The following is an 11,406-nucleotide window of genomic DNA, read 5'->3' on the forward strand; positions in this document are numbered from 1 at the left end:
CGTTTCTACTATGCACGTTTGTATCTATAGAAGGCTCCCCTTACATCAAACTTAGTAGAAATATACAATAATTCCTATTCTAATGTTGCTAAAGTAAGAAAATAAGAGAAAAATAAAAATAAAAATAAAAAATATCTGTGAATACAATACTATAAATCAAATTGCTTTAGAAATGATATCTGTTTTTACCATTTTACTACACATTTTATGGTTTACAAATAAATACAAATTTTACTGTTGAATAGAGAAAATATACATTGGTCGATAACTATTATATAGTTATTATTTTTAATTAATATAGTAACTAGATTTATAATTGATACATTATGAAGGATATATTAGATATGTCACAAGTACGTAAAAAAAATTTAAAGAGTTGATGGGCTGTAATGTTTCATCAAACTGAATGACTAATACATCTAATGATTGACTAACTAAGATTCATTTTGTTTCATCAAATTGGTCATTAGTGACGGGTCAATACTTAACGCGTTACTAATAATTCTCTAGGATGACCCATCACTGATAAGTTAATCGTTAGTGATAGATCAAGTTATAATTGACTAGTTAAGATTCCTTCGTTTATTCTATTTCATCAAACTGATCATTAGTAACAGGTTAATACTTAACCTGTCACTAATGACTTTCTAGGATAACCCATCACTAATAAGTTAGTCATTATGACGGATCATAATTTAACTCATCACTTATGAATAGTCTAAGATGACTATCACTTATGAATAGTCTAAGATGACTCATCACTAGTACCGAGTCATAAGTGATAGATCACAACTTAACCTATCAGTTATGACTGATTTAGAATGACATATCACTAATGACAACTACGACCTGTTACTTTATCATCAGTGACGGATTACAACTATGACCCATTAATTTTAACATAAATGACGAATCATATTACAAACTATCACTAATATTATATCTCCTTTGTCTGTTTAGTAAAAAATTAAACACGCCATGTTCCTACTCCTGTTCCGGTTTCACGTACGCACAACTCATCAGTTCCAGTCACGCTACCCTGCTACTATATGCAGTGTCAACCTATATATTTGCCAAAAGTGTTGATGTAGGATCGATCCCGCGAAAGTATCATTCGACATCCTTGACTTCAGCCTCGACGTCCACAATTGTTCCTAAAGGCGCCTTTCCTACACGCACCAGCACAAAGGGTGGTTACTGATCAGCTAGCCAGATTGCTTGCAGAAGTTCAATGACCATAATGCTTGCTTTTATTAATGTATATCTACTAAGCATAGGCAGTCATCAATCACTTGAAATGGCTCAAATGCAAGTAAAAGCAAGATAAAGAAGGAAATAAATAATGTAGGACCTTTCGTGCCACGATTGAAGAACTCATTCAACACTTGTGCGTTTGTAGCAGTAGGGCCCCTTCCAGATGAAAATCTAGCAGATTCTCTAACAAACTTGTTGCCCTGAACTGTATCATGTACAAGGATGTCTTAGCTCCAACAGAAGTTTCCTCACAGACAAGCGAGAAAGATGCTAAACAAAGGAATGATAGGTTTGACTAATGGAGACATTCAGATTCCATGACCATTCTCATTTGGCTGATGGTAGCATAAATTGGAAAAGAGAAGTAATTCATGCCATCACTTAAAAGTGTCATTGTCTTTTCAATTGCAAATTTATAGCACATACTTCAGTAATGATTAAAAAGGTTTGGAGCATAGCTTGAACATAACACTGTTGTGATACCAGATCTACACTGCATCAACAGATGTACAACTATAGGTTCACTATAATTTTCTGGTAGCAGCATTCTTAATATGGTTATACCGAAAAACCTGTGCATCCAGGAATTGGTTCTTCTAAGACATAAAAGACACACAGCGGGGAAATGAACATGCGAAAGTACGACAGTTCATTTATCAGTTAACTGGAAATAGGGGGGGAAAACAATGTCTTGCCTACCAGAGAAAGGTTGGGTGCAATAAGGACAGAGTTGTGGACCATCATTCAAAGCTGACCTATAATGCAATTAAGCTAATCAACATTCACCTTAAGTACAAATCTATGATAGGAGAAGTTTAATATAATTCCGTTTATGCTTACTTTAGTATCTGGAAGCTTCTCCCGCAGTTCGGACACTGCCAACAAAAGAAACAGAACATGAATATGGCAACATTAACAGAAGAAAGCAGGAATTGCTAATACCAAATTTATGGGGTGACTTACATCGCCCTGGAGTATATCTTGCCCTGCAAAGAAGAAAAATGCACCCAGAGCCAAAATAGGCAGCAGTATCGTGAGGAGCTGTTGTCACAAGAGATGTCAAAATCCAAAATTAAATTGTCAATTTAAACAATTAAAATCGTGGATGAATGAAAAACATGAAGATTGAATGACCTTTTGTGGCATGTAAAAGCTGAATTCTTAATCGTACAAGCTTATCAATGCTATTCTAGCAGAGTCAATCCTTTTTTTGGTATTCAAAATCGCTAGCCTAAACTTATCAATGTTATTAGCTCCATAGGGTAATCTAAATCAAGGTTTCTAATTTCCAGTCTCTAGGTTTTGTGGAATCCCAATGCTCAAGGTTTCACTTTCCATGAGTCAATGAAGCAGTGTGCAATTACGGGCTAGCAAGCCAATACTGGTACGGTAGATCTTAGCCCTACTAAACAAACAATACTTGGTGGAAATGTAAACTGACCAAAAATTGAAGTCAGCTGAGAAGATAGTACAGCATGCTCTAGAAAATCATACTGTAAAAATGCACCGCATTCTTGGTAGGTCAATTGCAGGTATCGATTTTAGCTGCCTAGTTTACCACAAGCGAGGCATTTCCAGCTGAGGCGCTGAGCTGACATGTGTTTCCGTCAGGCATCGAAGAAGCAATTAAAACAACATAGTGCCGCTAATTCTAAACGTTTCATCGAAACAAACTACTCAGCAATTTTAACCCGTTTAAAGTTCATCTCAGCAGGAAGAATTTTCGTACCCAGAGGGAGACGATGGCGTCAAGAACCCACCGTAGCTGGCCGGTCACGGCGAGGTACGTCAAGAGGGCGGCGAAAGCGAGGTTCCCCACGACCCGGCTCGTGCCCTTGTCCATACGCCTCCCGCCGCCGCCAAAGAAGGGCCCTCTCCCGGCTCCTGCCACACCAAGCCGCCGGCGCTGCCTTCCCGCCGTCCACCAAGCCAAGACCCCACCTTTCCCCAAGAACTCGCTCCGGACCGACGGTCTCGCCGTGGAACAGGCCCCATTTGAGATTCTTGGAGGTAATTTCCTGATCCTTCGGTCGAGGAGAGCATGCGCACAGCCGCAGAGCGGGGAGGAAGTGAGGAGAGTAGGCTGGAGTGAGGCCATGGAGGGGAAGGGAGTCGGACGCTTTGAGAAGATTCTTCTTCAGGGATACGCTGATCTTGTAAATTCGATTTTTTTTCATCTTCATTTTATTCCTTGGGTTTTCATTCCACAGTTTTTTGTGGTGAAACAGCAAGCAGCCGGGGAAGAGAAGTCTCTGCAGTCCGCAGTAATGTTCCAGATATGACGCTCTACTGGATGAACAATTGGAAACACAGCTATTTTGTCAATTCACCATTGGCTGAACCCAAACCAAACTACAGCGTAATGACTTGTGCCAACAAGTAAAGTGCAAAGAGCCTTGGATGAGATAGCGTTTGCTAGAGCAATACTGCCTTTAACAGCTTTTTTTTTCTAGAATTACCGGAATTTTTCAATTTTCTTCAGGAAAAAATCTCTCACTTTTAACTTCGAAGTCACCGAGCATTTCTATGTGGCCAAGCAATCCAAAATTTTGGGTTGATACGTACTAGAAGTCTAGCACCGGTTATTACAAGATCCTGGGTGGAAATTGGCTCTGTGCTCGCGTTCTGACACAGTAGGCGCTAGGCAGCCGCACGTCTGAATAATCGTCACGCGCACTCATCCATCCCACCGGTGCGGCGGTGCCGCATGCCTCCGGCCCGACGCCTGCCCGTCCTTCTCGCCGCCACCGTGCAAGTCTCACCTGGGGCCATGACAGAGCATATGGCAACAACTCTTGGGCACGGCCGTTGGATAGTTAAGGTAGTGTTTGGTTGGAGAGTGAGGTGGGATGGGATGATTTCATTTATGTATTTAGAGATAGAATGGGATGGTCCGGAATCAGATGTTTGTTTGGTGGGTGGGATGAAACGAGTATATTTTAGATTTCGGGTCCACTGTCAGTGACCCGTCCCAAGTGGGATGGCTGCGTTCAGCCTTTTTTTTGGAACGGATCCGTCCCGAATCTTTAAAGAATATTCTCTGATTCAGAACCATCCCGTCCCACTGAACTCTAACCAAACAGCTCAAAAATGGGATGGAACCGCTCCGTCCCACCCCGTCCCATGAACCAAACACTACCTAAGATCACAGCGTGACGGAGCCGAAGATGAGCACACCCAGCGGCAACCACAGGTAGTGCTGGCCAAGTGGGTCGGCACGAGACACGAAATTTTCAGCTCGACCCAAATACAGCATGACGGTAAATGAGCTGGGTTGGCACAATAAGCCAGTATGGCATGGGCATGGCTCAGCCCAGCCCCGCCACTGCCTCGCCGTGCCACCTCTCCTGACCGTTGAATTTTTTTTATATTTGTTTTCCAAATTTTTCAAGATTATATGTCCATTTTAAAAATAATTAAGTCTATCCTACCATCGTCCGTTCAACGAGTAAAAATAAGATCTCGTCCGTTGAACGGACGACACCTTATGGGTCTCGATTGGCAGCGTATTTAATAATTGGGGAAAAGAATGAGCGGGCGAGAGGTCTCGCATGTTCCTCTCGCCCGCTGAACGGGCGAGACCTTCCTCTCGTCCGTTTAAGGAGTGAGACCTTCCTCTCGCCCGATGAATAGGCAAGACCTTACTCTCACTTATTCAATGAGCGATACCTTCATTCGTTTTAATTCAGAACTATATGTATAATTAGTTTTTTTTAATAGAATTTGTATTCAATAAATTGAAAAATATTGCACATTTATTTTCTAAAAAAATTATTTAGTTTGTGTAAAAGTGTGTGGAATTTTTTTACAAAGTGGTTTTGTGAGAATACAAAATCTAATTTGTCGAACAACAGTAGTTATGAAGCACAAATATCATATAATCCGGTACGAAATTCACATACGCTAATAAACATTACACGGAACATGGAGTTTTTTATCGCTATGCGAATGGATCATAACCGTAAGAGATGACAATAAACATTGGCATATGCGGTACACCTAAAAACTAACCTAATACCATCCCGCTGCTAAACCTAACATGCCTTAGAAAATGGAAATAGATCGAGATACAATAGATGATCTCTACTGAGTGTACTTAGAACATTTGTCATTTCTTAGGGCATCAGATCCCCCTGCCTTAGCGCAACAAGCGCTCTCCTTCTTCCTTTCCCTCTCTACTTCACGTGCTTGAGCCGCGACACGCTCCTTTGTGGCGTTCCCAATGCGCTCCTCCTCATACCGCTTCATCCGTAGTTCCTCCTTATGTCGCTCGTACTCGCGGCGTTGGTAAAGCTTCACTCCTCCATTGCATCTTTATGTCCACCCATCGCTTCTGGTCCTCATTTTGCTCTATATCGAGCCATTGCATGAAGTCGCAGATAGGTGGAGAAGATTGGATAAAAGAAACAAGAGAGAAGATTAGTAAGAGAGTGCATTAAATCATGTGGAAAGTGCCACATGAGTGATCTATATCGCTATATTGGTGGGTATTCATACGGTTTATGTCGAGGCTTGTCGTACTGGTAGTTGGCACACATGAAGAAGCGTATGTCATATGTGTAGAATATCTCCAAGCTATAGGATATGATGCGTGAAGCTCTGTCGTGTAATATATGATTAAAGGTCAGACGTATGACCTCGATGAAGAACTTCAATGGTGCCATCATCCATTCCTCTAAATATTTTGACTATTATAAACACTCACATAAGTAACAGACTTCGTACCTAGAAGTATCACAATAGTCACTAAAAAGGTAGTTATATTAAAAAAACTAATTATATATATAGTTGTGCAGTTGAATTAAATTGAATGAAGGTATCGCCCGCTGAACAGGCGAGACCTTACTCTTCCCCATTATTAAATATGTTGCCAGTCGGAACTCATAAGATGTCACCCGATCATCGGGTGTGTGTATGTATGTATATATATACTATATGTATATTCTGCAGGTATGCTCACTGTAGTTCATATCTGCGCACACCCTACAAGTTGTAACTCACAGTATTTCGGGTTGTAACTCACAATGTTTCGGGTTGTAACTGGGGATGTACGCAGTACGAATAACAAGTTGTAACTCACAGTGTTAGCTTCTCATATTGCAATTATGCATTTTTGGACGTGAAGTTGTAACTGATCTACCTAACAAGTTGTAACTCATAATGTATCGAGTTGTAACTGAGAGATATGTGCAGTACGAATAACAAATTGTAATTCACAGTGTTAGCTTCTCGTGTTACAATTATATATTTTTGAACGTAAAATTGTAACTGTTCTACCTAAAATTGTAACTGAAAAATATACGCAATGTGAATAGTAACTGCTCATGGGTTGTAATTAATATATATATATATATATATATATATATATATATATATATATATATATATATATATATATATATATATATATATATATATATATATATATATATATATATATATATATATTCCCCGACTGCCACCCCGCCGACCGACCATGCTCAGGCCGGCTGATGCCTCACAAGCTATACCATGAGCTGAGCCTCTGGCCTATGGGCTAGCACAGCACAGTCCAGCCCAGTTATATAGCCAGGCCTAACCAGCCTAGCCTAGGCATGCCCGTACCGGTTCACTTGGCCAGCACTGCCGCAGGCTATATCTCGCATGGTATCGACCGATGCGAGAAAGCAACATTACAAGAAACAACTCTGGTATTGCAGCAACATTACAGGAAACAACTCTGGTATTACAGCAACCTGATCACATTATCTCGTCTAAGAATACACGGGAACACGCACACTGAATTTAAGCCAAGTTCGACAAGAGTCAAAATTACACAGGTGCAAAGCACCCCGCCCACCTATCTGCGATGCCGGCCGCCTCTACTGGCAGAGGCACCTCTGCCAGAGGAATGCCGGCCAACGTGTTGCTGCGGCCTTCTGCAGCGGAAGGACGAGCTCCCCTGATTTAACTTCCCGGAATGGAACTGCGCAGGTGGCTGTTCTCCATCTCCATGGGGTTGCGCCAGGTTTGCAAATCCTTGTGAGTTGGCGGGAAATCCAGGAGGGTGTCCCTGTTCCTGCCTATCCCCGGCCATGTGTGGAGGCTGGCCAAAGTTGCCTTGTCCCATAGGCACTTGAGGTGCCGAACCAAATGGGGAATTCACAGGAGGTCCACCAAACGGCATTGGATTTGCAGGCACTCCGGTCTGGGGCATAAACTGCGGAAAGGGCATCGCCATTTGGTTCGGGAAGCCACCGAAATTCTGATTCTGGAACTGTTGCCGGAACTGGTTAGCTCCAGCGAGGAGGTTCTGCATGATATTGGCAGCAAGGGCGGCTCCTTCTACCCCCATGTTAGGATGGGGCGGTGGTGGAAGCCTGCCAGGCCAAATCATGTTTGATTGCTGCGGCAAGAACTGCACTGGATTCATGAAGCAACCACCCATCTGATTTGCAAGATGAACAGGTGATGGCATGGCAGGATTCGTCGGGGGAGGTGGCAGCATTGTTGGAGCACGCATAGAAATGTTTTGAGGCCCCAATGACCGGGCCATATTTTCAGCAACTGCAGGAGCCCTATCTGAGCATTGAAAACGAGGCTGTGACTGGTGACCTGGTGTTAGTGTTTCTCGGTTCCTTGGTGGCATGTCTTTCCGAAATCCGGCACCTCTGGGCTGTGATCTCTTCTTATCACCAGAAGGTTTATTAGGCTCATGCTGTCTATCAGTCTGCCTTTTTGCTTGATGTAATGACCTTTTGAACTCAGCCTCCTTCTCATCATCAGAGAATTCAAGTTCATCTTCTTGAACCTCATCATTGTCTCCAGATGCATCGTAGCCTTTTGCATAAAGCTCCTTCATATTCAGGATGTGATCTGCAAATTCTGCTATAAAAGAGACACTGGTTCCTACACTGATCCCACCAGGCACTTCTTCCTCAGAGTTGTATCGCACGAGGTAGTATGGGTTTTTCACAGGTCCAAACAATTCATCAACAATACCAAGTGGTGTCCTGATTTCTGTTAGCCAGAGAATTGAGCCCTCATTCAGGGGGTTGTGTTGGACTGACCCTTCAACAATAACCCTCTCACCCATTACCTGGATAGATAGCAGATAGGCAAACAGTCAGGATATGAACTCATACATAATAGACTGCATTTCGCGAATCAAGGACTAGATCGACCATTATCTGACAACAATCTCAAACACCACAACTGAGAAGTAAGCTACTGAAAATGCTAACAGCTGCTAACAGGTCCAGTTATTAACCGGTCTAATCAACAGCTTAGTGTAAGCAGCTAACCACAAAACCCTCCAAACCCACCCTGCATAGCAAACCCACCACTCCATGCCGAGGCACCTGAATTTTTGCAGGCCTGGGGCAGCTTTGTGCAAGTTTCATGGTTTTGAAGTAATGAAATATAGTCAAGTGGGCACAGAAACCCACAGTTGAATCCAAAAACAAAATATTTGCTCCATTATCTTCCAAAAAATAACTACTGTTTTTAGTACCTAGACAAATGAAGTGCATTAGTTTAATCTTCAACAGATGATCATGACATGAAAAAAGGAGCCGGCACTCCCAAAGCTCTCAAAACAAAAGAACACAGCTTTTTTGTGCATGATATGTGAAAACAAAACTTTAGAGTATAACTCCACTGGGTAAGTATAAAACACTAAAGAATACAGCTTTTTTGACAAAGGTTTAGAGGAAAACAACAAACTATAAGTAAAAGACTTACAGCTGAGATAGTTCCCACTGGAAGAGTCTGATGATGTGGTTCCAACTGTATTTCAATTTTTGGGACAGGAGGAAGAACCTGCAATGTATATATACCATTAGAAGACACACACTAATAACAGAAAAAAAAAACTTCAGGAAAATTGAAAAACGGCAGCTTATATCCTTTTGTGCATTCTTATGGCAACTGAATGCGCTGTTTGAAACTTCAGGAAAATTGAAAAACGGCAGCTTATATCCTTTTGTGCATTCTTATGGCAACTGAATGCGCTGTTTGAAACAATTGACTTTAGCACTGGAACTGCATAGCAACACAGATTAGTGTGCTACCACACAATCTCTACGACTATTATAGCCTTACAGACAGTACAGGGTATCAGTATGAACAAATTAACAATCACAACAATAAACTTCTATTTAATACCAAGTATAGGCTACTCTTCCAAAATCAACTATGTAACAAAAGTTTCTTTCAAGGTCATTACACCAAATAGAAACCTAATCGCAACCCATTCGCGAACTATTAGTGCACCACTGCGGCAAGATAATGGCACCTAATGAGTATCAAGTGAAGATGCATATCACAAGATGAAGATACGACAACGCAATACCTCTGCTTCGTGTTTGGACTTGATAGGACCCTTAGGCTCGTCGCCCTCCTCATCGCTCCCAATCATCAATTCACCCTCCTCGAGGAGGGCCTCCAGGCCACCACCTTTGGTTCCACCAGCACCACTGTGCATCTTGACTCCTAGCTCTTCCTCCTCGTCACTACTGGACAAGGCTTCACTTGAATCCACATCCTTCTTGGACCTCTGCTCTTCCTCATCCTCGCTGCTGGAGGAACCCTCGCTCGACTCATCCTCCTCTTCGCTACTATCCGATTCATCCTCGCTGCTTTCATGCTCCTCCTTGTCGCCTCCGCCTTCCTCTTTCGCAGACACTGCGGTATTCGTCTCAACATCAGTAGGTGCGGCAACCATCTCCATGGCAACCGCTCCCTCCGAAACATCCTCTTTCACAGCCAAATCACTAATCCCCGACGTCAGAAGCTGATCCGGAGCAAGCAGCTCGCCCAATCCGCCGCTCACCATCTCAGCCTTCTCGTCAATTTCTTCGCCGCAAAAATTTCCAGCCTGGCCGAGCGACCCGTCCTCCTCGACGGGCTCCTCCTTCACACCAAACTCGCAGCTATTGGGCACCGCCGAACCACCCGAGGCCTTCCCAGCGTCGTCGGAGGTCGTCGTCGGCTCCGGCGAGTGCGGAGCCACCGCCTCCTCGGCGGGACCGAGGCCCTTGCCCCCCAGCTCGCCCCACATGGCCTAGTCGAAGTCGACGGGATCGAAGCCGGCGCCGGGGTCCGAGTCCGGTGGCGAACGCGGGGGCGGGGAGGGGGACGGGGGCTTAGGATGCCGCGCCATGGGTGGGGGAGGCTGGGGTAGGGCTTTGGGGATGGGGTGGGAGGTGTTGCGGCGGCGGCGCCATTCTTGCTTTATCGCTAGCTCGGGGGGTTTAGGGTTTTAGACCTTGTGGCGGCGGGTATGGACTATGCTGTGAAGTAGGAGAGGAGGGCAGCTGCATTTGGAGCCAGAGCCTTCTTTCTTCTTTTTTTGTCTTTTTTCTTTCTTTCTTTTTGTTTTGTTTTTAATCTTTTTTGATCCAGTATTCCAGGGCTAGAGCCTTGTTGCAACCTCTAATGCAGTTCAACGACTATTACCAGGTGCAGTTCACCGATACAATGGGTATCATGCAATGGCTGTGCTCCAAATTAACATAAATGTCTTTTGAAAAATAAATCAAGTGCAAAGAAATAAAATAAAATAAAATGCAAAACATAGGAACAAACGCAGGAATAGAGCCTTTCAAACAGTTTTTCCATACCAAAAAGAGTATGGCCCTTTTTTGACAAAGCTTTTGCCCCTAGTATTTTTAGACATAGAGCCTAGTTTCTGAAGAAGTTGGCTTGTAGGGAAGTTGAGAACCCAAAAAACTAGAGTGTTTGGTTTGAAATGCAATTTATATGGTTTAGCTAAAGAAAAGGTTCGCTTTTAAACCCTAAACTCTGACATTGGTTCATTTTCAAATATAAGTATGAAACTGTCCATTTTATAGCCTTAAACTCTCATAACTGCCTGAAGTATAGCACTAAACCATAGTGATTTCTGATGATATGAATTTACGAACGCTTTTATTTTAATCGCTGAATTTTGTCTATATGTTGATGACTAAAGTTGACAGTGAGAATCCAACGTGTCGCCACGTAATATTTTAACAAAAAACACTGGTTTCGGATGAGGGTTGAACACTGTGGTTTAGGACGAGGGCTGTGTGGTAGCCTGTTTTGAGAGTTTAGTTGTAAAGTAGACCATTTTCTAGTTCAAAGTTAAAATTCAAACTAAGATGAGGCCTCAAAAGTATTTTTAAATGAACT

General features: G+C 42.8%; 2 protein-coding genes across 2 annotated transcripts; both read right to left on the bottom strand.

Annotated features, from left to right (window-relative positions):
* Positions 1–833: 833 nt before the first annotated feature.
* Positions 834–3,420, bottom strand: LOC133883876 (uncharacterized). Its single transcript, XM_062323264.1, has 6 exons — positions 2,984–3,420; positions 2,218–2,295; positions 2,095–2,129; positions 1,954–2,009; positions 1,352–1,459; positions 834–1,169 (listed from the first exon to the last, which is right to left on the bottom strand). The coding sequence occupies exons 1-6, from the start codon at positions 3,350–3,352 to the stop codon at positions 1,111–1,113; spliced, it is 705 nt and encodes a 234-aa protein (XP_062179248.1). The 5' UTR covers positions 3,353–3,420; the 3' UTR covers positions 834–1,110.
* Positions 3,421–6,869: 3,449 nt separating this feature from the next.
* Positions 6,870–10,534, bottom strand: LOC133885444 (H/ACA ribonucleoprotein complex non-core subunit NAF1-like). The gene is made up of 3 exons (XM_062325163.1): positions 9,587–10,534; positions 8,977–9,054; positions 6,870–8,332 (listed from the first exon to the last, which is right to left on the bottom strand). Exons 1-3 carry the CDS (start codon positions 10,292–10,294, stop codon positions 7,094–7,096), a joined length of 2,025 nt encoding a protein of 674 aa, XP_062181147.1. The 5' UTR covers positions 10,295–10,534; the 3' UTR covers positions 6,870–7,093.
* Positions 10,535–11,406: the final 872 nt, after the last annotated feature.

This window comes from Phragmites australis, chromosome 11 (assembly GCF_958298935.1).
Source record: "Phragmites australis chromosome 11, lpPhrAust1.1, whole genome shotgun sequence".
NCBI classification, from domain to species: Eukaryota; Viridiplantae; Streptophyta; class Magnoliopsida; order Poales; family Poaceae; genus Phragmites; species Phragmites australis.

Excerpts from the sequence above, each read along its gene's own strand:
- LOC133885444 (XM_062325163.1), bottom strand. The coding sequence starts at position 10,294 with ATGTGGGGCGAGCTGGGGGGCAAGGGCCTCGGTCCCGCCGAGGAGGCG. Across the intron at positions 9,055-9,586 it reads AGTCCAAACACGAAGCAGAG|GTTCTTCCTCCTGTCCCAAA; the intron begins GTATTGCGTTGT and ends TATACATTGCAG. Across the intron at positions 8,333-8,976 it reads CAGTGGGAACTATCTCAGCT|GTAATGGGTGAGAGGGTTAT; the intron begins GTAAGTCTTTTA and ends CTATCTATCCAG.
- LOC133883876 (XM_062323264.1), bottom strand. The coding sequence starts at position 3,352 with ATGGCCTCACTCCAGCCTACTCTCCTCACTTCCTCCCCGCTCTGCGGC. Across the intron at positions 2,010-2,094 it reads AGAAGCTTCCAGATACTAAA|GTCAGCTTTGAATGATGGTC; the intron begins GTAAGCATAAAC and ends ATTGCATTATAG. Across the intron at positions 1,170-1,351 it reads CTTCAATCGTGGCACGAAAG|GAAAGGCGCCTTTAGGAACA; the intron begins GTCCTACATTAT and ends TGGTGCGTGTAG.